We start from the raw sequence: 25,141 nt of genomic DNA on the forward strand, positions 1-25,141 counted from the left end.
AAATATGAGTTTCGATTTCAACACCCCAAAAAATCGAAATTTTCGGTGAAAATTTCGAAATTTAACACCTTGTATATAGTTTTGTTAATATTATGATAAAATATGTTTTTTTTAAAGGTAATGCATAAGTAACTTATTTGGTATAAAAATAAAAGAAATTATGTTTAAGTTTTAGTTTACGAGATATATGGGTCAACCCAAACACAACACGATTATAAACAAGTTGGGTTAACGTTAAATCACTTGACACAATTAATTAAACAAGTGTAGTTATGGTTAAATAGTATCTACATAAAATTAGGCTTTAGTTCTTCTTATGAATGACTTTAGACTAAAACTTTGTGGGTATTTTTTATTTTCTAAATAAAGCCCTTTGACCATTGCTACATCTTTTTTTTTTTTTTAATATCCAACACTGGCAATGTTCCCGAGCACTCAGCAGTATTTTTTTTTTATAACAATCGAGTGCTGCAACAAGCGCTCGCCGTTGATTTCTCTGCCTCTTTTTGAGGGTATAAAATACGGGTTCACTACATGACTCATATCCTTTTAATGTATAAAATGAGACTTATAAAAGCTGCTTGTTAGAATTTAATTCGGAGAGTTCAAAATTTCAGAGTTTAAACCTGACAAGACATGACGCATTGCTGGTCCTAATTGGAATGATGTACAACAGCCCGTGAGCTTATCATAACCCATCCCAAACACCTAAAGCGTGAGCCCCATCATAATTATGGTGTGATCGAGCCTTTTCGCGTCACCTTAATTGTTCCCAAAATGCAGGGCATTTTCTCAACTCTCATTAAACACCTTTTTTATATTATTGTTTTTGCCCCACAATTTTCAACCCTATCCACTCCACCAAATATTAATATTATAATAAAAACAATAAAACAAAAAATAAATAAAAAATAAAAAACAACAAAAGGCTTTTGTCTATCTGAGGACGGTAGACGGAGTCTCACTCTTTTCTATCTCTCATATAGAAAACCTGACATTCTCTCATTCTCTCTGAAGTTCACACTGTTATAGGCTCTTTCTTCTCTTCTCTGCTACAGTAGTAATTTGTATGACAAAATTGCCCTCCACTTCTTCGTCAAATTCCCAACGAGTCCTCTTCTTCTCCTCGGATTCTACCAACAGTCAAAGATCCTCTGCTGCTGGTGATCAACAACTTTCTCCTCCTCCTCCTCTATGTTTTCCATGGAAAACTTGCAGACTTGAGCTCCCTATGGATTTGACCGAAGGCGTCGGAGAGAGCTCGTCGCCGCCGAGAAGCTTCGTCAGCTTCAGCAACTACGATGTCCGTAACGATGTGTACAATCGCTTGCTGGAGAGCGGTCACGAAGAGGCTTTGAGTCAACCTGAGTTTCGTGACCACTTGGACGCTCACTTCAATCGCTTGCCTGCTAGGTATTGCAATTCGATCGCTCAACAATGTTTGATTTGCTTCTTTTTTATTTTTTTTAAATATTATTTTTGTGATGAATTCGATTACTGTTTAATTCGTGAAATTTGTTCTCTAACGTGTGATTATAATATGCATTCCGAGCAGTTTCTGAAATTTTTTTGAAATGTTTGAGCACACAAATTAGAGCATATATACGTTTCAAACTGTCCATTAGCGTCTATGCTCTAATGTTTTTTTTTTTTTTTACTGTACGCATATGATTTCATTTTTGAGCTTTAATTTTTGAGCTGGAATTGTTGTGTATGTTGTTGTTTCCTTCTCTATATTGTTTTTGTAAGAGTAGCCATTTGACTACGTGAGTAGGGTAAGAGTTTACATTTAACATATGCTTAGTATGTTTGGACGGAATTGGAAAACTTTTCTGATGCTTAATTGAACGAATTTATTTCTATTATAGTCTGATTTATTTCCAATTTGTTACTTGCACAGTTATGGGCTTGATGTTAACATGGACAGAGTGGAAGATGTTTTGTTGCATCAAAAGCTTCTTGCATTGGCAAAAGACCCAGAGAAGCAGCCTGTTTATAACATCCGTTTCTTGGAGGTATTACCTATCATTTGAGTCAATATTTTATATTTGCAATTTTGTCAACTAGAATTTTTTTGAGTTCTAGTGCAAAACCAAGTAATAGTTTGTGGCCAGTTAGGGAAAATCAAGTGTTAGATTGCGTGCGTTGAATGGCCAAAAAAATAGGATGATTGAGAGATGTTTAATCTGAAGTGAACTAATGTTAAAAAGAATTCTCTGCCGGTGTTGGATCATTTATACAGTATCAATTGAAAGCACAGTCAAAAAGAATATGAGACTATTACTGTCTATTTGAACTTCAAAATTCCAATTTATTTTGGTTTGTCAGTCTCCTTTGAAAAAAATTGCATTTGCGGGCTTCACATGATAAAGAATGAAAGATTGATCCTTAGGGATTGTGCAAAGAATGGAAAAAAAGAAGATATAGATATGGTGGGATTATGCATACGTCTGCGTGCATGGGCAGGAGAGCATGAAGATTGGCAGAGGAAATAATTTAGTGATTTTCTGCCAATCACATGAAAGAACTAGAACTTAGATTTTATATCTCAGCACTTAGTGTAGGGGATTTGTTTTTGTTTGTTTGTCTAGCTATACTTGAGTAATGCTAGAGGGACTACATTCCACATGATGTGCTAGTTGATGTGTTAATTTTGGCCATAAGTACACATCAATTGTCACATCATGTGGTCAACTAATGTGGTTAGAAAATGTTGTCTTTCCTTTATTTTTTCTCTTCTGTTTTTTCTTTTTATTTTTATTGTTTTATACTCCTGTGTGTCTTTCTGGCCAGAATATTTCTACTAGAACAGATGATAATGATGGCCAACAATGTACTAGTATTGTTTCCACCCCAAGACCATGTGATGAAGCTAATGAAGAAGCTGCACTGTCACATGATAGGTATTTTATCTGTGCTATCCTCTGAAAGCTTAAATTTCATGCCATACTTATTCCTGTTTAGGGTTTAAGTCAGTGTATTTTGGATGATGATTTGTGGCTGTCATTTCTTTGTTTCATACTTATTTCATTTATGTTAATTGATCTAGAAATTGTGCGATCGACTTTGAACCTTGCTCTAAGCTTGGGGACCTGAACTTGGATAGAAAGAATTCTAAGGACATGGATGAAAGATATTTGAAGGAGAATTTTTCCAGAAGGTACTCAACAAAATTTTGTTGGCATTTTTTCTGTTTCCCTGTTATTCTTAAAGTCTACAAGTGATGCAGGAGCATCTCCTAGGGTTCCAAGAAATGGTATTTTTTTTAGTAGCTTTCTGATTTTTGTTTCCTAGCTGGATTTAGAGCCTAGTTTCTTGATTTCATTAGGTCTTTAAGGTAATTTTACTTTAAGTTTTCTTAGTTAGTTAAGGTTTACTGTTTTCCTAGTGAGTTGAGGAATATGTTTTCCCTATATAAGCTTAAGGCTTAGGTTGTAATAGACAGTTTTTTATCAAATTTTTTTTTTTTTTTTCGGAGAATTCAGATTCTAGAGTTTCTCTTGGGTTCCTAATCCTAGAACTTATCTATCTATGTTCCAAATTCAAATTCTCTCTCTTTTCTACTGTTATTGCTGGATTTTCCTTTCTACTATGGTTTTGCCCTATTACTGAAGCAAGACAGCAGCCCTATGCTTCTTTCCCGCATTAAAAAGACTCTAATATTATTCATTAAAACAATGATTTGTTTATTTCAAGCTCCATAGTTTATCATGTGAGAGTTCAAATGTCGCCAATCTGTTGGGCTTGTGGTATTTTTTTATTGGTTTGTATATTTTTTTGTTGAGTTGGAATCAATCTTTTGTCTATGACCAATATTAACTAAAATGAAAGGGCACAATGGAAGCATATTAGGTAGTAGCAGCAACTGGTTATTTGTATAACAATGGTTGTATCAAATATACACCTGCAAAAAATTTAGTGCATCTACAGAACTCATGCAGTCCTGCATAGTTGAACAGAAGACCTCAAGTTTACCTTTGAAAGGGATCATGTGCTTACATGGTCCCCCAAGTGGTCATGTGGAGTAACTTTGTAGACCTGTTTATCTTTCCAGCAGTAGTGTGAATCAACTCTGTGTGTTAGCTGTTCTCTATGTATGGCAGGATCACCAGCAAAACTGTAGAAATTTAGAAATAATTTTCTGAATACTTTATTCTTCTCTTAGAGAGGTATATAGTATAATATTATGTTGAACAAAAAGCCCTAAAGAAAAAGGGCAGTTCCGCGTCCTTACCTTTCAATTGAGCAACTGTGTTTCTAGCGTACAATAACATCCAAGATAGGAAAGTACTAAATCCTAATTAATTTAGAGAAAGGTCAACTATACAACTAATAAGAGAAATGTCAACTATAAAATAAATAACCAGCTAATCTACAGCTAAACATTCCAATAATCCCCCTCAAGCTGGTGCGAAGATATCACAAATGCCCAACTTGTCGAGTGAGGAATAGAAAGCTCTACTTGAGACAACCTTTGTAAGAATGTCAGCCAATTGTTCCTCTGTCTTCACAAATGGAAAGCTAATAATTCTTGCTTCCAATTTCTCCTTGATGAAGTGTCTATCCACTTCAACATGTTTAGTACGATAATGTTGAACTAGATTATATGCAATGTTGATCGCAGACTTATTATCACAATACAAATTCTTGTCTTTTTTGGGTTTGAAGCCCAACTCTCCCAGTAGTTTCCTTAGCCATAATAGCTCACGCACACCATGTGACATGCCTCTGAATTCAGCTTCAGCATTGGACCTAGCAACAACATTTTGTTTCTTGCTATGCCAAGTGACTAAGTTCCCTCCAACAAAGGTGAAGTATCCGGAAGTCGATTGTCTATCAGTAGAGCCTACCCAATCAGCATCAGTGTACCTTTCAACGTCTAGGTGGCCATGCCTTGAGAACATTATACCTTTACCAAGAGTAGATTTCAATTAACTAAGGATCCGGGTGACAACATTCATATGATCCTCACTTGGTGCATGCATGTATTGGCTTACCACACTCACGACATAGGCAATATCAGGCCGTGTGTGTGACAAGTAGATTAGCTTTCCAACCAATCTTTGATACCTCTATTGGCAGGAACTTGCTTTGAATACCCCCTTAACTTATGGTTCTGTTTTGTGGGAGTGTCAGCAAGTTTGCAAGCAAGCTTCCCTGTTGCATTTAATAAGTCCATGACATACTTTCTCTGACACAGAAAAATGCCATGTTTTGATGCTAGTGACTTCAATCCCCAAAAAATATTTTAAAGAACCAAGATATGTCATTTCAAATTCAATGGCTAAGTAGCTCTGAAGTTCCCTAATTTCTTCTTCATCGTTACCTGTAACCACCATATCATCCACATAAATTATTAAGGTAGTCACTTTACCTTTTTTATGTTTTAGGAAGAGTGTGTGATCAAAATTGCTTTGTTTTTACTCAAATCTTTTCATTGACTGCTAAATCTTCCAAACCAAGCTCTTAGGGATTGTTTTAAACCATATAGAGATTTTTTCAGCTTACAAACCTTACCAACATCTGAAGCGGTTGTAAACCTTGGTGGAAGATCCATGCACACCTCCTCTGTTAAGTCGCCATGCAAAAAATCATTTTTCACATCGAATTGCTGCAAAGTCCAATCCAAGTTGGCAGCTAGGGATAGAAGAACACAAATAGTATTCATCTTTGCTACTGGTGCAAAAGTTTCCTGGTAATCAATCCCATAAGTTTGTGTATAACCCTTGGCCACCAATCTGACCATCAACCTTATGTTTCACAGTGAATTTCCAACTATAGCTAACAGTTTTCTTGCCCTTAGGTAAGTCGACCAACTCCCAGGTAGAATTCTTTTGGAGTGCTTGCATTTCCTCAACCATAGCAGTGGTCCATTTTGGATCAGCTAGAGCATCCTGCACCTTACTTGGAATATATACAAAGCATAATTGCAGTGCCAAAGATTTATGACTTAGACAACCTATGAGAAATCATAAATTTGAAATAGGGTATTTAACTTTAGTAGGAAAGCCATACCGATCTGGAGGATTATGGGTTCTACTGGGATTACCTTTTCCCTTGCACTTCACTAGGAGTTGGTTCATGCAGTTCATGTGACTCATTATTTTCAAACAAGTTATGAAGGTTAAACACTATATCATCAAGATTAGAAGTAGTAGAGACACTAGGATTATCAAAAGAAGAATTAGGAGAAGAATTCTAAGTTACCTCCGGAATATCCTCTAAGTTAGGAGTTGATTGGTCCACCAATAAGTTAGAGGGGGCCATTGCTTCTTGTTTCCCATTCTTATCATTTTCCACTTATTTTTTTCCTTGTTTCTCTTGTACACCTTCCACCCTTTCACTTGATCTGGTGGTTCTCCAGGTTGAATGGAAGAACTTTTATCTCTTTCTCCCGTATTCTCTTCATTTTTTCCCTCATTTTGTTCTTCCAATGACACTACAATAGTATTTTCCAACTTCTTACTTCCATACACTCACTTGCCCCCTTCTGAAGAGAAGGATTAGACACTCCCCTTGAAAAATAAGCGTCATCTTCCCAAAAAACAACATCCATAGACACATACATTTTCCTTGAAGGGGGATGATAGCATTTGTATCCCTTTTGAGAAGCCGAATAGCCAACAAAGACACATTTAAGAGTACAAGGATCAAGTTTACCACGCTGATTTTTATGGATGTGAACATATGCAACACACCCAAAAACCCAAGGAAAATTTTTAAGAATAGATCGTAAAGGGGGCAGACAAAACCTGGAGTGGTGTTTGGAAGTTAAGGACACGAGATGGTATTCGGTTGATAAGGTAACTAGCAGACAAAGTTGCCTCTCCCCAAAATAACTTTGGCATATGTGTAGCAAAACGTAACGATCGAGCAACTCCAAGAAGATGACGTTTTTTACGTTCCGCTACACCATTTTGTTGGGGAGAGTACAAGCATGTCGTTTTGATGAAGAATGCCATGGGTACCAAAAAAAATCCCCAACCCCTGGTTCAGATACTCGCCACCGTTATCAGACCGAACAACCTGTATTTTAGCATGAGATTGTGTTTGCACTAGGGCATGGAAAGACTGGAAAATAGATAACACATCAATTTTGTTTTTCATGAGATATATCCAAGACATACAAGTACAATCATCTATGAAGGAAACAAACCATCGTTAGCCAGAGGAAGTAGGAATCCGAGATAGACTCCACACATCAGAATGTAGATGAGAAAATGGGACATTACTTTTATTAAAATCAGAAGAAAATGTTACATGATGGTTTTTTTGCCAACACACAGGTTTCACATCTAAAATCAGAAGCACTAAATTTCGAAAACAATAATGGAAATAACTGTTTAAGATAAAGAAATGACTACTAATATTCCAAACGTTTGTGCCATAGCCAAATCTGATTCTTGATATCCAAACCAACTCGCCCTACTTGATGAACTTGGCTCACTGACTTCTCACTCACACCTGTCAATTCCAAGTAGTACAGCCCCCCTCGTTCCCTACCATGACCAATCATCTCCTTCGTAGAGATATCCTGAAATAGACAATGAGATGGAAAGAAAGTGACACAACAGTTTAAAGATTTAGTAATTTGACTACTAAAAAGAAGATTATTAGACAAAGTAGGAACACAAAGTACATAAGACAAAGATAAAGATGAAGCTAGGGACACTGACCCCGCTCTTGAAACAGAAGGAACTCCATTGGCAGACTTGGATCAAAAGTCATGTGATATGTGGCATCATAATCAATTATCCAACATGTATTATTACAAGCAGAAGAGAAAACATTGAAAGCAGAACCAAAGTTACCTCCGCTGGCCAAGGAAGTAGAAGCACCCATAGAATCATGGGTACTGGAATAATCTACCTGCTTAGAGAGAGTAAGTTGTTGTTACTACATGTGAGGCTATAACAGCGTTGCCCCCCTTTTTTGAATTATTCCTTTTTTCTAAAAACCAAGTTGGATAACCAATGAGTCAATGACCTTCCAACAATTTTCACTAACATGGTTATCATGACCGCAATTATTGCACTTCCAAGGTGCAACAACCCTAGTGCCTAAAGGAGAGGTCCGAGGAGCGATATTAGGAAGTGTTGGTGCAGGTGGGGTGCGTTTGACCACCATTGCGAGGCACAACGAATACGGGCATAAGCGTCTTCGACTCCCGAAAAAGGTTCCATCCTCAAAACTTCACTTCTAACTTTCAGAATCTAGACCAACCAAGAACACATACACCCGTTGAGTATCAGTTTGTTTCTTCCAAGTAGCAGCATCTGCTGCACATATCATTTTACTTGGACAGCGTTGATCGAGTTCTTGCCAAACACCATGAAGTTCTGAATAGTAGACATGGATAGGTCTCCTATTTTGGTGCATCTGAAAAGTCTTACAAGTTAGTTCATAAATTTGCGACATATCTAACCCATCATAATATGTCTTAGCAACAGCGTCCCAAACGGCTTGGGTAGTCGGAAGACAAATAAAGTTTGTCATCACATGCGGAGTCATTGAATTGATGAGCCAAGACTTGACCAAAGCATTCTCAGCATGCCACTTATTACAGGTAGGGTGTTTAGAGTCTGGTGGAGAAATCTCACTAGTCAAATACCCAAATTTTTCTTTCCGAGCAACAAACACCTCAGCAACTTGGGAGCAGAGTGAGTAATTGGTGTCATCCAGCTTGATCCCAATTTGAGAGGATGGATTATCACTCTGCACAGTCACAATTTTGGTAGTTGAACCAGATGGAGAATCAGAGGCAGTAACAATCGCACTTTCATCATTCATCTTGGATGACGATAGTAGTAGCAATCAAAGATAATGAAGAACAAGAAATTGTAGGGGGGTAGAGACTTGGCTGGGCAGATATGGGAACCCTAAGTAATTCTAGGGTTTGTTTGGGCAGAGGTAGCAGTGGAACACAGTAGAGAAACCCTAGGGTTTTTTCCTAAAGCTCTGATACCATGTAGAAATTTAGAGAATAATTTTCTGAATACTTTATGCTTCTCTTAGAGAGGTATACATAGCTGTACAATAATATCCAAGATAGGAAAGTACTAAATCCTAATGAATTTAGAGAAAGGTCAACTATAAAATAAATAACCAGCTAATCTACAGATAAACATTCCAATAAAAACATTTTTCTTGAGAAATATGTCTGCAAGATTTAATAAATCTATTGCAACCAGTTCAATTACCATACCCTGTTATGGATTGTAAATCAATTGACGAACTTTTCCAATTAGCTTCTCGATTCCCTATACAAATCCATATTCTATATGGCCTTAAGATGGGGCCTTCATTTGATTCCCTCAAAAGATCTATATTTCTATAATGCTTTGAAAGTAAGCCTTCCTTTGGAGCATTTTTGTTTGTGTTGGATCCCTATGTGGCTGTTTGGGAGAACACATTGAAGTGTTTCACAACCTTCACAGCTATCATAACTTGGTGACATCACTGTTTAATGCTTTGCTTTTGCATACCTACCAATATTATGTATTAGCTAGGCTTCATTAAAAGTCATGAGTAACTTTACACTTGAATTTTAGGCTTAGAAGGAAATGAGATTTTCACTTTTTTTATTATTTATAGGAATGCATTAAATTTTCCTGATAGAGAAACATGGTTTGTATTTTTAAGAACACCTGCAACATAAAATCTGCAAAAAGTATTTTGGTTAACTGAAAATAATCAGTTCATTTGACTGAATGAGAAATAAGAATAGCAATTGGTATTGCAAATGTGACATCTGGAGCACGTGAAGGGACTGCTAAGAGTCTTTCTTAGTCATATATTAAATTATAAAGTTGAAACATTTTGGATGCAGTTACTACAGAACTTTTGGTTATTACTCCTGGATCCTGGGTGTAATTATTATAAACTCAGGAAAATATGGGGGATGTATAGTTAATATACCAATGAGCAGTAGTCATGTGTTATGCAAGATGACTTTTGAGCAAATTGAACAATATATATCGTTGCATTTATTAACTAAGCTGGGAAAATATGTGGTCTGATTGGTGCTGTAAATACATCCGTCATGTATGAATATAAGCCGAACGGAAAATAAGCATGAGGAATGAACCATATGATATTTTTATTTCTTGAAACGATTAAACTTTATTTTTTAATTGAAATCATAGATGGAGAACTTGGACTATGGGCTGTTTGGGTTTGGTTAAGTTTTCTGTTTTAATTAATCAGAAATCAATTTGGCGTTTTAAAGCCTCTTGTGGGTTAAGACAAGGTATTCCTTTATCACCTTTTCTATTCACTTTTTCTGTGGATGTATAGTAAATTGCTTGAGAGTTCATAAACAATGTTGATCTAATTAGAGGGTTTCAGGTGGGTAGAGATAGAGTGAGGGTGTCTCATTTTCAATTTGCTGAAATGACTATATACGTATATTGTCGAGAGATATCACATCGTAAAGCCTTGCATAATAAAGTATAAGGTCTTGGCTTCCTCCACCTTTGGGTTGGATGCTCCATTTTCTCTATATATAAAAATGTGTTTTTCATCAGTTTTCATCAGGGGATGAAGAGCAACTGAAAATTATGGTTCTTTTGATTAGGGATTTTAAGGCTTTATCGGGCTTAAAACTTAATGTAGGGAAGAGCTAATTTTCAGGAACAAATATTTGATAGGAAATTGCAAATCTTGTCAACTAGGTTTGGTGTGTGGTGAAAGATTGGCTACAAACTTATTTGGGGTTTACCCTAAAATTGATAGATTTTAGGTTCTAGTGCTCGAGAGTCTTAGTAAAATATTGGATGGATGGGGGAGGCTAACTGTGATTGGAGTTCTGGAAAGGATTCCTATTTATCATGTGTCTTTGTTTCAATCTCAAAGAATGTGGCTGGGTGAATTGAAAAAACTATGAGAGAGTCTTTGGAAGCGGAGTGGGGAAGGGAAAGAGGAGGGATTACTTGGTGAAGTGGAAGATTGTTTCTCAACCTAAACCTAAAAGGGGTGTTGGCCTTTAGTTACACTTGATGTGAGGTGTATTTATTGGAAAGTTGATTGATTGGAGAAGGATAAATGGTCTTGATCCTTTAATTCTTTCAAGGATCTTTTGTAGTAAATCTTTATTGGAAAAGTTGATTGATTGCATAAAAGAAAGAATTTGATTGATTGGCACTCTTATCAGCTTTCCATGCTAAAGCTTTTATTTGGAATTTTCTGGTTTCCCAAGAAGGTTAAATTTTTGCTTGGACTTTGGCTTTGAAATGTGATTTGCTTCAAAGGATACAGCCAAAATTTTCTTTATCTCCTCAGTGGTGCATTCTTTGTAAAAAGAAAGGGGATTCAATGCTTCAATTGTTTTTGGATTTTGATTTGGTTGAGTTATGAAGTAGATTGTTATGTTGGGCGAAGGTGGTTTGGTTTTTCCTCATTCGACTTCTCATATTTTAGTATAGATTTTTGAAAACTTGGGAAAATGAAAAGTAAATTTTGTATGAAAATGTGCACTGAAAGCATTGCTATGGGCCATTTTGAGTGAAATAAATCGTAGAATTTTTTAAGAATGTGATGAAGGATTCAAAGTAAACTGGAGTAGAATAACGTAGTTTGCCTCATTATGGGCTTCAATATAAACTGTTCTTTAAGGAATTTCTAGAAGCTCTCTTTTTAGAGAATGGAAGAGTGTTATTCAGGACTGTTTTTCTTCTTGTTTTTATGTGTAACATTTTCTTTAATAATTTATTGTTAGCACAGGATGGTTATGACTTATGATACGAGGGTTGTGTATTGTATTATTTAATAATGCAATTAATTTTCTATAATCATTATTCAGTGAACATTTGCCTTATAATTGAGACCTTACATTTACAGTTATCCCCTATGCCAAAAATAATTTGACCATTGGGATGTATAATGCAGGCAAGATATATCACATGTGGGAATTTATGAAGTAATATTTTCAACCATTGACAAGCCTAAGCTTCTTAGCCAGGTATGATTGAGAAGGGGTCATTTATTTGTTTGTTCTAAGTTCTGTGTTACCACCTGGAGTTTTACATGCATTTCATTTCCAAAATATTCTTAGAATTTTATAAGAAGCTTTGAATCAGAATTTTAATTTTAAAACTATGCTTATTGTTTCTTTGTATATTTGCAAATTTATTTAATGTGAAAGAGTTATTTAATCATTTGAGTCTCCACTTAAGCAGTTCTCTTGGTAGTCACTAATAAGACCTAATGTTTATAACTTAAATCACTGTCTGATTGATTTTTTTTTTTTTGGAATGGAGACCCTAACGTGCTGTGAAAGAATTTTCTATCGAATTGGATGCATACGAGTCTTTTTACTTTCTTTTATATATATATATTTTTGTATTCCTTGTGCTTATGATCTTTTGAGTATACAGCTTCTGTAGAAGGGTTGTGTCGGGACCTTTCTAATGAGTTTATTACTTGCTGGGAGAAAATACGATGTCAATGGGAGGGTCTTTTACATAGTGGCATTCATGGCTCATGGTTGTCCTTCAGATATTTTTGTTTTACTCTAAACACCTGGCTACCTCAATACAAAACCCTTGGATATTGATTATAATTTGAAATGCCTTTGCATCAGAAAGTTCTTTATCAATATTAAAACCTGGCAGGAAGCTTCACATGATTACTTCTTATTAATATAAATATATAGCTTTTAGAGGAAATTAAAAATTTGGTCAACTTATTTTGTATCTAATTCAATTTTGGTCCACGATCTTTTTTAAGTTCAATTTTGGTCCACTTATTTTATATCTAGTTTAATTTTGGTCCACAATCTTTTTTAAGTTATGATTTTAAATCATTTTGGTTGTGTTTTCTTCAGTTATAATTGAAGGATGAGTTATATTTCATCATTTCTTAGTCCTAGGAACCAATTTGGAGTATTAGAATTAAAGAGAATTGAAGTTTGGTAAAGTTTGACAAATCTGAAAATTTTCTAGGAAAAATTGGTAGTTTTGGGTACCCTACTTTGGGGCCAATTATCTTGAGTTTTAGAACTCCGATTTGAATGATCTTTATATGGTTGTAAAGAGATGTATAGCTTTAAAACAAGTATGTGTTTGCTGAATTTGGTTGAGATTTTATAGGGTAAAAGCGGCATAAATTTGAAAAAACAAATTTGGACCTTTATTGATCAAGTAGAACAATTAGTGGACTAAAACAAAACTTAAAAAAGATCGTGGACTAAAATTGAACTAGGTATAAAATAAGTGGATCAAATCTGTAATTTTCTCTAGCTTTTAAAATGTTGAAAAACTTACAACTGACGTTAAGGGTTGAATACTTCCTTTTTGAGAGAATAACTCAGCACCTTTACTCAAACTATATATATATTGACTATGTTCGAAAAGCCAAGAGAACTGCAAAAGTGGAACCATATTATGACCAACATCTTTCTAACAGGTATCATTTTCCTCTAGCTTTCTGCTTTGCTTTCTGATATAGGACTTAACATCCGTGAAGCACATGTCTTCTCAACGACTGATAACTACTCCTTAGATGTATTTGTGGTGGATGGATGGCCTGCTGAGGTACTTTTTTACTGTATAATGTGTTCATCATCATTCAATATGTCCTTTCTACTCTCAGGGTTTGTATCTTGAAATTTTTGCATATTATTATTTTATTCATTTTAAATTGCTATTACAATTGAGAAAGGTCTAATGAATGAAGCATGTACTCCTATAGTTGGCATTCCTTAAGTTGTTGTTGCTGCTGCCAATTCCACTTTTTGTTGTGCTGCAGTTATTCTTTGATGTTTTATAAGCTATTGTTGTGTTGTCTTTTTATTTGCAAGCATGGGAAACACTTTTTAGTCAGTGTTTATTTCTATGCTTGAAGCTGCATTTCCAACATGATGTTGGCTTTATGATAGAGTTATTGCATCTGATGTATCCACCAATATTTGTGTTATAAATATTGAGTTTTTTCAAATCGGTTAATTTAAACAAACTGCAGTTTATCCAAGGAAAATGTCTTCCTAATATATTAAGGGGCATTGCGATTATATTTCTTTTATGACAGGGATCTGTGCTGAGTCCGAATGTTGCTGACTTTGCAATGTTGTGGTCAGGATACAGATGGTTTATATGAAGCTATGGATAAAGCAGTTGCTAGAAGTGAGGTAAACTGCGTCACATTGTAAAACTATTGAATACTGTTTGGTTTCTTGTATAGGTGTTTCAAGTATCCTTAGAAGGATTTTGCACTGAAGAAAGTGTTTCATCTTAGAGGAGTGAAAGTATTGTTTTTTACTGTTGTACATTCCCTAGCACTACAATTTTCTTTCACGATACCTATTAAATATTCCTAAAAAGCTAATATCCTCTTTAGTAACTATTTTCTCCATGCCTTTTGGTTATCGGTCCTCTTTCTTAAATGTTATCCTTGTAAATTTTTGGAGTATATCCATAGGAATGAGTGTATATTGAGTGTCAGATGTTTGTCCTAACTCCTAAGTAGTGCATTTTTCAAATTCAAATTAGCTGATGAAATTATCTCAACATAGTAATGTGTTTGATGAAGATTTTCGAGCAGGCTATAAAACACTTTGATATGTTACTTGAGATAATTTTATCAGCTAATTTTAATTTCTAAAATGCAGTACTTAGGAGTTCTGTTTTGTTTTTTTTTTTACCATGGTTTATAGTATGGAGTTTTATCCTTACAATAGTTTCTTTTGGGGCTGTTAAAGATACTTGTATCTGCCTGCTTTTGATGGAAACATGTTGTTTTAAGGCACTTAGGCCCTTGTTCAGTCTGTAATAATCTATTATGTTGAAGCAACATCTTCTCCCAATTCGTAAATTTTTGTCTTTTCAACTGCAGCTATTAAGGGATATTTATAAACAAAAGAAAGAAAGAAAAAATCCACTTTTGAGGTATAATGACTGTGTACGTTATCTTGGTCTGGGCCTGATGCATCAGATGAAAAGCTTACTGTCATTAATGATTAATGACCTAGTTATTTAGTGAGTTCTGTTAGTAGTGAGTTGTAATATGATGAATTAGGGCATATGGTCCTTGGTTTTCTGCATCTAAAATTCTCTCTTTTTCTGCATTACTTAGGGATAAGGGTTGTGTATATGTTGTCTTGGTCTGCGCTTGATGCTTCAGATGACAAACATGCTCTATGATTTTTGGCTTAGCCATGCACTGAGTTCCCTGAGTAGAGAAGTGTAATATGATGAGTTAAAAAAATGTCCTTGGTTTTCTGCATCCCATGCTGTCTTTTCTGTTGCCCTTCACACTTTAATCGTGAACCCCAATTCTGTGTTCAGAACTGTGGTTCAGTTTAATGTGATGATACCTTTTTCCACTGTCTTGTACTTGGATTTTCTAGGTGATCTTACACTAGACTATGGACTTCAAGGCTGTGAAATAAACTTTAATGTTTTGATTGAATGCTCTACAGTTGCAGCCCTTTCCCTACCTTCCTCCTTCCTGATCTCTCTCTCTCTCTCTCTCTCTCTCTCTCTCTCTCTCTCTCTCTCTCTCTCTCTCTCTCTCTCTCTCATACATTCCTTTCTTAACTTTCTCTCTTTTGAGAAGAATTTACTTCATCATCTTTCCATACTCCTCCAGAATTTTCTTCTATGCTTCATGTTCATTTCATTATTGAAGTATATCCTGTTTTTGTTGTGAAATCAATCAGTTGTTATGTTTTTTTTTTTTGTAAATTATACACAACCCTCTTCAGTTTATTTATTTCTAAGAATATAGACACAGATTATGAAAATTCTGTTGTTCATGATATTATCTTATTGGAAAATGCTTTAGAACCAACTCTTTTCCCAAGTCTCTCAAATGAGGTGGGACCCATGTAGGACCTACCCCATGTGAGAGTTGGTTTGTCTGGTGGAAAAAGTTGGGTTCCATAGCATCTTCCTATCCTAATACATTAGACCCAGTCATAGGAGCCTTGATGGAGCCATTCTGTGCTTTAACATTTCCTATCTCTATCTAAAACTAGAATCATGTCTGTTCCTGTGTTTAGCACTTCATTCGGATGGATTTTCTGACTCCATTAGAGTACATTAAATAGGTATTCTGTGTAATCTTCTTCTGTTTGTTTAAGTTGACAACAGAAGACCAATGCAACATTAATGTATATATCTTTTGTTTGATAATCTAGGGTTCATGGTCTAGATCTACAAATTCTAATTCAGCAGTGGAGAAAGCATTAGCAGCACAAGCAAAACCTGGAGACTGGGAAATAGACAGAAGATTATTGAAGAGAGGAGAAAGAATTGCATCTGGATCATGTGGAGATTTGTAAGTTAGGTTAAGCTGGCAATCAATTATTTTTTTAAGGTCCTCTATGTTGCTCAACTTTCTATTTCTGTTCATCCTAAGGTACCATGGAATTTTTCTTGGTCAAGATGTTGCTGTTAAGATTCTGAGATCTGAGCATTTGAATGATGCTCTAGAGGATGAGTTTGCTCAAGAAGTGGCAATTCTAAGGTGAATAATTTTCCAGCTTTGGTTGTTATTCTGATATACCCTGTTAGGAAATTCACATGAAATCACTCTTATAAGATTTGTTGTGATATTTTTTCACTTCTAAATTTTGAAATATTTTCCTATTATTTTCCAAAACCCTCCTGGTGAATTTATATTATAATGGAAAGAGAGTAAACATTTTTGAAAGTCGCTCTCCCAATTCTGGCAAAAAGTTTGTGGTTCAAGTGGAAAAGGGGTTGGAAGGGATTTCAGAGGGTTGTGGTTCAGTTCTTACCAATCAATAAAAAATTGAAGTCCTGGAAGTAGGTTCCTGGCTGATTTGGCTGCATTTTCAAGCCCAAAGAAATCATGTTTTTTGCAAACTCTATTTTTTAGCCTATGTATCTACGTAGTGACTGATGATATCATTCCCCATTGAATTGGCGCGTCATGTTCACACCTATTAATTAATATTGTTTGTTAAACACCAATTAGTGGATGAAGACAAACCTCCATGCATGTTCTCAAGTTACTTTGATTTACTTTCCTTTACATGAACCTACACGCCCAGCACATATTGTTTTTGTAGGGCATAAAGTTGTTCATTGCAAAGTAAATGACATGTGACGCGAAAGATGCCAAATCCTTTGACAGATACTTGTATAAGACCATATATGAGAAGAGAAACCCAATCATAATAAAAGACATGAATATATAGCACCAATTTTAATAGCCTAATTGAAGCCTTAAAAGTAGGTGATTTTTACCATCTCTAGTTTTATATTTTGCATGGTGTGCTAAACTGTGGACAAATACAATTCCCATATTCTCTGGGTGTTTTTTCCCCTTTCTACACCCCTGTAAACAATTTCACACTATAATCGATTATAGAGTTTGCAAAGGCTTTCTTGGTTTGAGGATAATATTTCCCTTACAACATAAGTAAATCTGAATAGTAAATTTCCTAAAATCACCTTACAAATGGAATGACCAAGTTGTGATAGTTCCCTACAAATATTAAATAGACATCCTTTTGTGCCCAACATTCAGTATCTTACTTTAAAATATCCTCTTTTTTTCGTTGGCACATCATGCGGAAACATCTGACAAAATGCACATGCTTTTTACTCTGCATATCATTTTTTTTTCACCTTGATCCCCAATAAGTCATGCATCTATTATGGATCTTCTGAGTACAAATGTCTTGTACTACATGCTAATGAGGATTTGTTGACAGCGGAGTCAATAACCAAAATCAGCTCAGATACAATTTGTTGGGGCAGCAGAGGTGCCTTCGCACCAAGATCCATGGGACAAAACCCTATTACCCTCTTTGTGTTTGCAACTCCTTACACTTCATCTATATCTCTTAGTCTAATGTAGGGAGACCACATAAATTTCCGGAGTTATTAAAATCATTTGCCTGTTGGACAATGAAATAAGTTCCTTTGGGTCCTTGTAAGATCTGATCTGAAAGCACAGTGACCAGGCCAAAGTAAAAAATTTGAGACAGATACGACCTGATTTATGTGGAAGTTTTCCGTCTTTGGACAGTAATTTTTTGCCTATCCAGTGAATTAAGATATATCATATAGGTAAGGTACTTTGGAAGCCCAGCTGAGAGTGTAAATATATATAAATATACCTGGACTTTAGAAGCAACAGGTTGGGAAACCAAGGGAATTTTGGGTTTTCTGCAGTTAAGAGGGTAGTAAATATACCTGGCCGAATAACAAAGAGGGTGGGGTCTTTGTTTTGGTGAGGTTTTGGAAGAATATCCCAAGTGTACTAACAGCATTATACCAAAAAGCTTGTTTTATTGAGTCATCCAGCAAATCACTTGTAATGCTACTAGTCTTGCATTTTTTACAAATTGGAGCTATTACTATTTTCCAAACCTATAGTGCCAATTAATAATCCAGAGAGTTAATTATAATGCTTCCAGTCCATGACTGCATTTCACACGTCTTGTCAGTTATAATCTTGAAATCAATAATAATGTATTATTCATAAAGTAATTATAGTGTTGTGGTCCCTGTAAATCTATATTTTATGCCCAGAATTGTTTTAAAATGCTTCTAGTTTGTCATAGTCTGTTATTCTATTTTAGGTTTAGCTATGAAGTCAGTTTAATGTAAATGTCAAAATAATGTTTATTATTCATTCTTAATATACTGATATATATTCCTCTTCTGATTGCAGAGAGGTACATCATAAAAATGTTGTGCGTTTTATCGGTGCATGTACAAAATCTCCACATTTGTGCATAGTGACAGGTATGGAATCCTCCAATTGGTTTCCCCCACCTTTTACATCATATTTTTAAGTTAACTCACAGTTAGCTCCTTTCACTTGTTTTTTTTTTTTTTTTTAAATCATGTAGAACAAAAAGCCACTTCAGTAAGAATGTAACGAGCTTAGCAGTCCATTTAAGGGAGTATAAACTAATAAATTCTAAATCTGAAGAGAGGTTGGGGAATTTCACACCCCCTTGCTCTCCCCCCCCCCCCCCCCCCCCCCCTCTCTTCTCCCTTCTCCAATTGCGAATGCAAAAAGGTTCAGTGGGTGACTTTAGGTCTGCAATATTGTTATCTTCTTTTGAGAAAGTTGGTCCAATTATCAAGTTGAAAATTGGTCGTTCATTACCAGATTAAGTTAGAATGGTACCAAGGCTGGGGATTCTGTTGGGTTATTTGGAGTAGAAGATTTTCCAACTTCGTTAACTCTGCTTGTTTGAAGTGATTCCCGCTGTACGCCTAATCACACTGAAACTTATATTTCTTATGTGAATAAACCTATGTTTTAGGAGTTGTCTGATATTTCCAGACTACGTGTTCTAAGTTATTGACTCTTTGCTTCAAACTATTGAAACTTTTTAAAACTCCACACATTCTTACTTTCCATTTTCCAATCTTCTGTTCGTTCTTTTTTTCTTTTTTATGAAATTATGGAAATTCATTTATTGTTACTGGTTTTTTCTTGCAGAGTATATGCCCGGTGGAAGCCTCTATGATTATTTGCACAAGAATCGTAATGTCTTGAAGCTCTCAGAACTGCTAAAGTTTGCAATTGATGTCTGTAAAGGAATGGAGTATTTGCATCATAGTGACATAATTCATAGGGATCTGAAGACAGCAAATCTGCTAATGGACATGAACAATGTAAGAATTAAAGGTTATTGTTTTGCTTGATTTGTAGCTTCTCTTTACACATAAATGCACAATGGTTAAAGTTTTTCTGATAAGCAAATAGTTTTGATTGTCTTGGTGTTTGGCAAGGTGTTAAATTTCGATTTCGATTTTTTGGGGTGTTGAAATCGAAACCCATATTTGTTAAATTTTCGGGATAATTTCATCAAAATTGTTGTAATTATCGAAATTTCGCCGAAATCCTCGAAATTTCGGCGAAATTTTCAGCGGTGAGATCTGGTTTTGGGTTTTGGAAGGCTGGGTTTTTGGAGAAAAATGGAGCGGTGGCAGGGGGCGGCAGGGGGGAGATCGAGGGAGAAAGAGGGGGTGGTGGCAGGGCGGCGGCAGGGAGAAAGAGGTGACAGCAGGGGGGCGACGGGACGAGGGCAGGGGGGCGACGGCAGGGGGAGATGGAGAGAGAGAGAGAGAGAGAGAGAGAGAGAGAGAGAGAGAGAGGATGAAGAAGAACTGAAGAAGAAAAAACAATGGATCTGCTAGAGCCTCGGGGGAAAAGAAAGAAAAGGAAAGGAAGGAAAGAAAAAGAAGAAAAAAAAAAAGAAAAAAAAAAAAGAAAAGGAAGGAAAGAGAAAGAAGAAAAGAAAAAAAAGGAAAAAAAAATTAAAAAGTTTAGGATTGATTGGGGTTTAGGGTCTTTGAGCAATTGTAAAGAAAAAAAATCGTATGGGGTTTCGTTTGGCCGTTTTGGAGTTTCGTTTAGTTGTTTTTAAACTCTAATATATTTTTATATAAAAAATAATTTAAAATACACTAAAGGGTCTAAACCCTAATATCATATATTATATCCTAAACAATATAGAATATAGATTATAAAATATATAGGGTTTAGTGTACATATTATAGAGTATAGATAATATACTAATTTCATTTATTCATTATACTAATTTCATTTAACAGTATTTGTCTCCAACGTGCATTATATTTATCTTATATTACATGAAACCTACTATATAATTTGGTTTCTTTAATATTTTTTATCAATTGAGTAGATAATATGATAAATAAACATATGGTAAAGTTTCATTTAAAATTTTCGTATTTTGATTGCAATTTCTGTCATTTCCGTTTAAATTTTTATCGAAATTTAAAAATCTTCGAAATTTCTGTCGAAATTTTCTCAAAACCCGAAATTTTATTCCTTGGTTTTTGGCAAATGGTAGCAGCTTAACTTGTAAACCAGAACCATAGTGTTTTGAAGAATTGGTTTTCCCATGTACGAATTCTTAGCAATGCTATAATGCTCCTAGTACTTACACTGATTTAAAAGTCACTTATATAATAATCTAGTGCTCTGAATACAGTGGGTGGTCCTTTGATTTCCCTCTCCCCATGTTACTCTTAGCAAATTAAAGAAGAAAAAAAAAAGAGAAAAGAAAGAAATATCCAAATAGTTTGGGACATACAATATCAGATAGGAGCAGGTGTTAGAGAGTATTTAGGTAGGGTTTTACACTTTTAGATGTTGTGCTGTGGATATTGGCATGTTTTTTAGTCTTCTGTATTGCTTCATTACCTCTTATTCAGTCATATCAATGTATGGCCTTCTGACTTTCTCCTCCCATCCTTAGAGAGGGAAAAAAACTCTAGGGCTTTGAATTAGTAAAGGGGCTAAGTAATCATTATATTTTCACCTTTTCATTTTTGCATTACCATATCAGATAGGACTTTGGAGTTGGTGTTAGAAGTGGTATTTAAGTAGGGTTTTACACCTTTAAAAGTCCCCTTGGCTCTCGGGAGTGCGGTGACTGTGTTAGTCTTCTGTTTCCTTCATAAGATCTTCTGTTTCCTTCTGACTTCCTCCTCCCCATCCTTAGGAAGGACAAAAAACATACTCTAGGGTTTGAATTACTTAAGGGGCTAAGAAATCATTGTATTTTTGTCTTTTCAGTTTTGCATTTCAGCTTTTGGTACTTAGAAGGAATAAGAAATCATTCTAAGCATAAATAGTTGAAATCTCTGCTCTAATATCCTAGCAGTTTTGTCATTCAGTATAGAAAGAGAAAAACTGTGCTTTAACAGTTGAAATCATTTTCTAAATTTCTTGCCTTTAGGTTGTAAAGGTGGCAGATTTTGGCGTTGCTCGGTTCCAAAATCAAGGGGGAGTAATGACAGCAGAGACCGGAACGTACAGATGGATGGCACCGGAGGTCTGTTTCTGCCGGTTTATTTTCTCTTCTTTCTGTTTTTTTTTTTTTTTCCAGATTTTAATCCATAGGACATCAGGGCTTTTATGTAAGCTCCTGACAGTATCTTCTTGAAAATTCTGATTGTCAACTCCTAAATCATTGACTTGGTTGAAAACAACTCCATCCCCATTTTTTAATTTATTTCCTAAATGAATTCTGTGTTGTGATTTGCAGATAATTAGTTCATCATTAATGATTACCAGCTACCAGCCATTCTTTACCTCCTTTGGTTTTTTAAGCAAGTTACTTGTGGTTATAATTTTTCCATTTTTTCATCTCATGTGCGTATTTTGGTCTTCTCATATTCTACAAGCATCCTGTTCTATTATCATGCCTCCGGATACAATGAAATTTTATGATTAAACCTTTTAGGTCTTGGGATGGTAACATGCTGTTTTTTTTTTTTTTTTCTCATTACATTGTACTCTTAGTGCTTCATTAATTTAGCTAATGCAACATAGTTCCACAACTTGATTTACTTTTTCCTTGACATAATTTTGTGCCAAAATAAATAGAAACTCTAATATTTATGATTCAAGATTTTATAAATCCATTATATACAACAAAATCTGGATAATTTACATTCTTATTTCAACTTATTGCTTTGTTACATTTTGCAAGGTTATCAACCATCAACCATATGATCAGAAAGCAGATGTGTTCAGTTTTTCTATTGTACTTTGGGAGCTAGTGACAGCCAAAGTATGACCTAAAGTTACACAAAAGCTCTACATATTTTTCTCTGTGTGTGTGTGTGTGTGCGTGTGTGAGAGAGAGAGAGAGAGGGAGGATATGGGAGTTATGGGAAAAAATTTCTTACTCGTGTGTGTTTTGTATTGCAGGTTCCATATGATACCATGACTCCGTTGCAAGCTGCCTTAGGAGTTAGACAGGTTTATGGTTTTTTCATATATGTATATATATTTGTTTGTTCGTGTGTGTGTGTGCGCATGCACACATATTTTGAGACATGGCATGAATGTTGACTCTGCATTCTTTCAGTTTTGAATATCTGACTATGAACTTATGAACCTTGAATTGAATAAGGTTATGTAGAAACGTAGTACATGGTTATCCTTTCCTTTTTGTTTTTCCTCCATCTTAATTTTTTGATATGCTATGCTATGCTTAGTGGACTCATGAATTGAATAAGTTGCAATTAAGTGTCTCAATTCTCACTGTCTGGGGCTTAAATCCTGCATGGGCTCTATAAAGAAATGCCCATATCGTGTTTGCTGCTTCAGAAATCTTTTTAATCCTTTGCTTACGGCTCTGGAAATTCAATTTTAATTCTGAATATTGTTCTGCAGTGTTTTTGTCCTGTTGTTGGCCATGCATGCATATTACAGATATCATAGGTTCTGAACCCTAGGGTCTGAATTTCCTCCTTTACAAACTTTACAAAATGTTATAAAACTTGTAACAGATTTTAGAAACATAAGAAAATTAGAAGAAAAACAAAAAAAAACAAGGAACTAAGAAACAGGGTAAGAATCAGAGTATGAAATTTCTGTTAATATTAGTTGTAAGTTTGTAACTTTTTGTAACTTATTTAGAGTAGGCATATGATAGTTTCTTTGAAAATCTTTGCAACGGTACATTACCAGGGTTGGGCTGTTGGCTCTACAAAATAGTTTATCTGAATTTATTTGTACCTAATATTGTTTGACATTCTATTTCCCAGGGACTGCGTCCGGAACTTCCTAATGATGCACACCCAAAACTGTTAGAATTAATGCAGAGATGTTGGGATGCAGTTCCTTCCAACCGGCCTTCCTTCTCTGAGATAATAGCTGAACTTGAAAATCTACTCGAAGAAGTCCAGGTAGTTCCTCCCTCTCTTCTTCCTCTCTCAGGTCTCATTGTCCTACATTCTAGTCCCACACTGAACTAAAATTAAATGAAACCTCAGGGAGTTTCGGAAGCTGCAAATGGCGCACTTGAGACACCGCTTTAAGATTATGTGCATCTTAGGAAATTTCTGAAATCGCCAACTTCTCTTTTTGTGACATTCCAACTGGCTCATTTTTAGGCGTTTGGGATTTGGATTAGGATTTTTCAGATAAATATAGAGGTATATTGTACAACCGAGGGAAAGAAAGAGAAAAATACAGAGACTGCCTAACACAATATCAAGTAGTGCATGATATAATCTATATCGCGGTCTGTTGTAAAACTCATCTTTGAGCAAACACCCTGTTGTATGTCATTGTAAAATATTATTTGCTCGAGTAATGAGATGTATACTTTCCACTTGATATATCTATACCTATACATGAAAAAATAGTTGACAGTTGATTTGGGGTTATTAGACTTATTTTTGTATGGTACATGTAGGCAACAAATTACATTTCGGATTTCGAGAAAATTTCAATAGAAATTTTGAAGATTTTTTAATTTTGACAAAAATTAGACAGAAATTGTTATTAAAATACGGACATTTTTAATAAAACTTTATCATATATTTATTTAATATATTATTTATTAAATTGATAAAAAACATTAAAGAAATCAAATTATATAGTAAGTTTCATATGATATAAGGTGAATATAATGCACGTTGGAGCAAATACTGTTAAATAAAATTAGTATAAAGAATAAATAAAATTAGTATATTTTTTATACTGTATAATTTAATTATACGTTAAAATTTAAACCTTAATATTCTATATATTTTATATATCGTAATACTTTTTATACTCTATAATCTATACATTAAATTTTATATATTTTATATTTTTTAGGATATTAGGATATTAGGTTTTAGGTCTTTTAAGATATTTTTAATTATTTTTTTATATAAAAATGTATTAGAGTTTATAATTTAAAATAACTAAACAAAATCCCAAATTTTTTTTTTCTTTCCAATTGCCCAAAGGCCCCAAACCCCCTCTCATTTTTTTTTTTTTTTCTTTCCTTACTTTTTTTCCCTGTGCCTTTCTTTTCAGTCCTTTCTCTTTTTTTTTTTTTTTAATCTTTCCTTCCTTTTTTTCCGTGTCTCTCATCCACCCAAGCTTTGTCTTCATTGAGCGTAACAATCCAAATTTTGGCTTATGGTAATTTTGTTACTTAAATTTTTCAAACTTGTTTTAAGGTTTGTTTAAAGGAATTAGAAATTTTCTTAAATTTATTTTAACTAACTTAGACCTTTAGTTATGGTTCTAAAACTTAGTTGTGTGTAAATGAATTTTAAAAAATGAAAATTCAAGAATTTGGCGATTATTATTTTTTTCATGATTAAATTATGAGAATAGGATTTTTCATAATTTTTTTGAAAGCAATTTGACTATTTTGAGGTCATAGAAA

General features: G+C 34.7%; 1 protein-coding gene across 2 annotated transcripts; it reads left to right on the plus strand.

Annotated features, from left to right (window-relative positions):
• Positions 1–966: 966 nt before the first annotated feature.
• Positions 967–24,133, plus strand: LOC147277774 (serine/threonine-protein kinase STY8-like). 2 transcript variants are annotated; one of them, XM_086252977.1, is made up of 16 exons: positions 967–1,413; positions 1,901–2,015; positions 2,794–2,903; positions 3,050–3,160; positions 11,887–11,959; positions 13,422–13,532; positions 14,075–14,125; positions 16,136–16,275; positions 16,357–16,464; positions 18,646–18,719; positions 19,429–19,604; positions 21,701–21,796; positions 22,457–22,537; positions 22,678–22,728; positions 23,520–23,660; positions 23,748–24,133. In XM_086252977.1, the coding sequence occupies exons 1-16, from the start codon at positions 1,070–1,072 to the stop codon at positions 23,790–23,792; spliced, it is 1,827 nt and encodes a 608-aa protein (XP_086109103.1). In that variant the 5' UTR covers positions 967–1,069; the 3' UTR covers positions 23,793–24,133. The 2 variants fall into 2 exon arrangements, with proteins under 2 accessions (XP_086109103.1, XP_086109104.1); XM_086252978.1 differs by having other exon boundaries at positions 21,710–21,796.
• The last annotated feature ends 1,008 nt before the right edge of the window (positions 24,134–25,141 follow it).

This window comes from Dryas octopetala, chromosome 8 (genome assembly GCF_963921425.1).
Source record: "Dryas octopetala chromosome 8, drDryOcto1.1, whole genome shotgun sequence".
Taxonomy (NCBI): Eukaryota; Viridiplantae; Streptophyta; class Magnoliopsida; order Rosales; family Rosaceae; genus Dryas; species Dryas octopetala.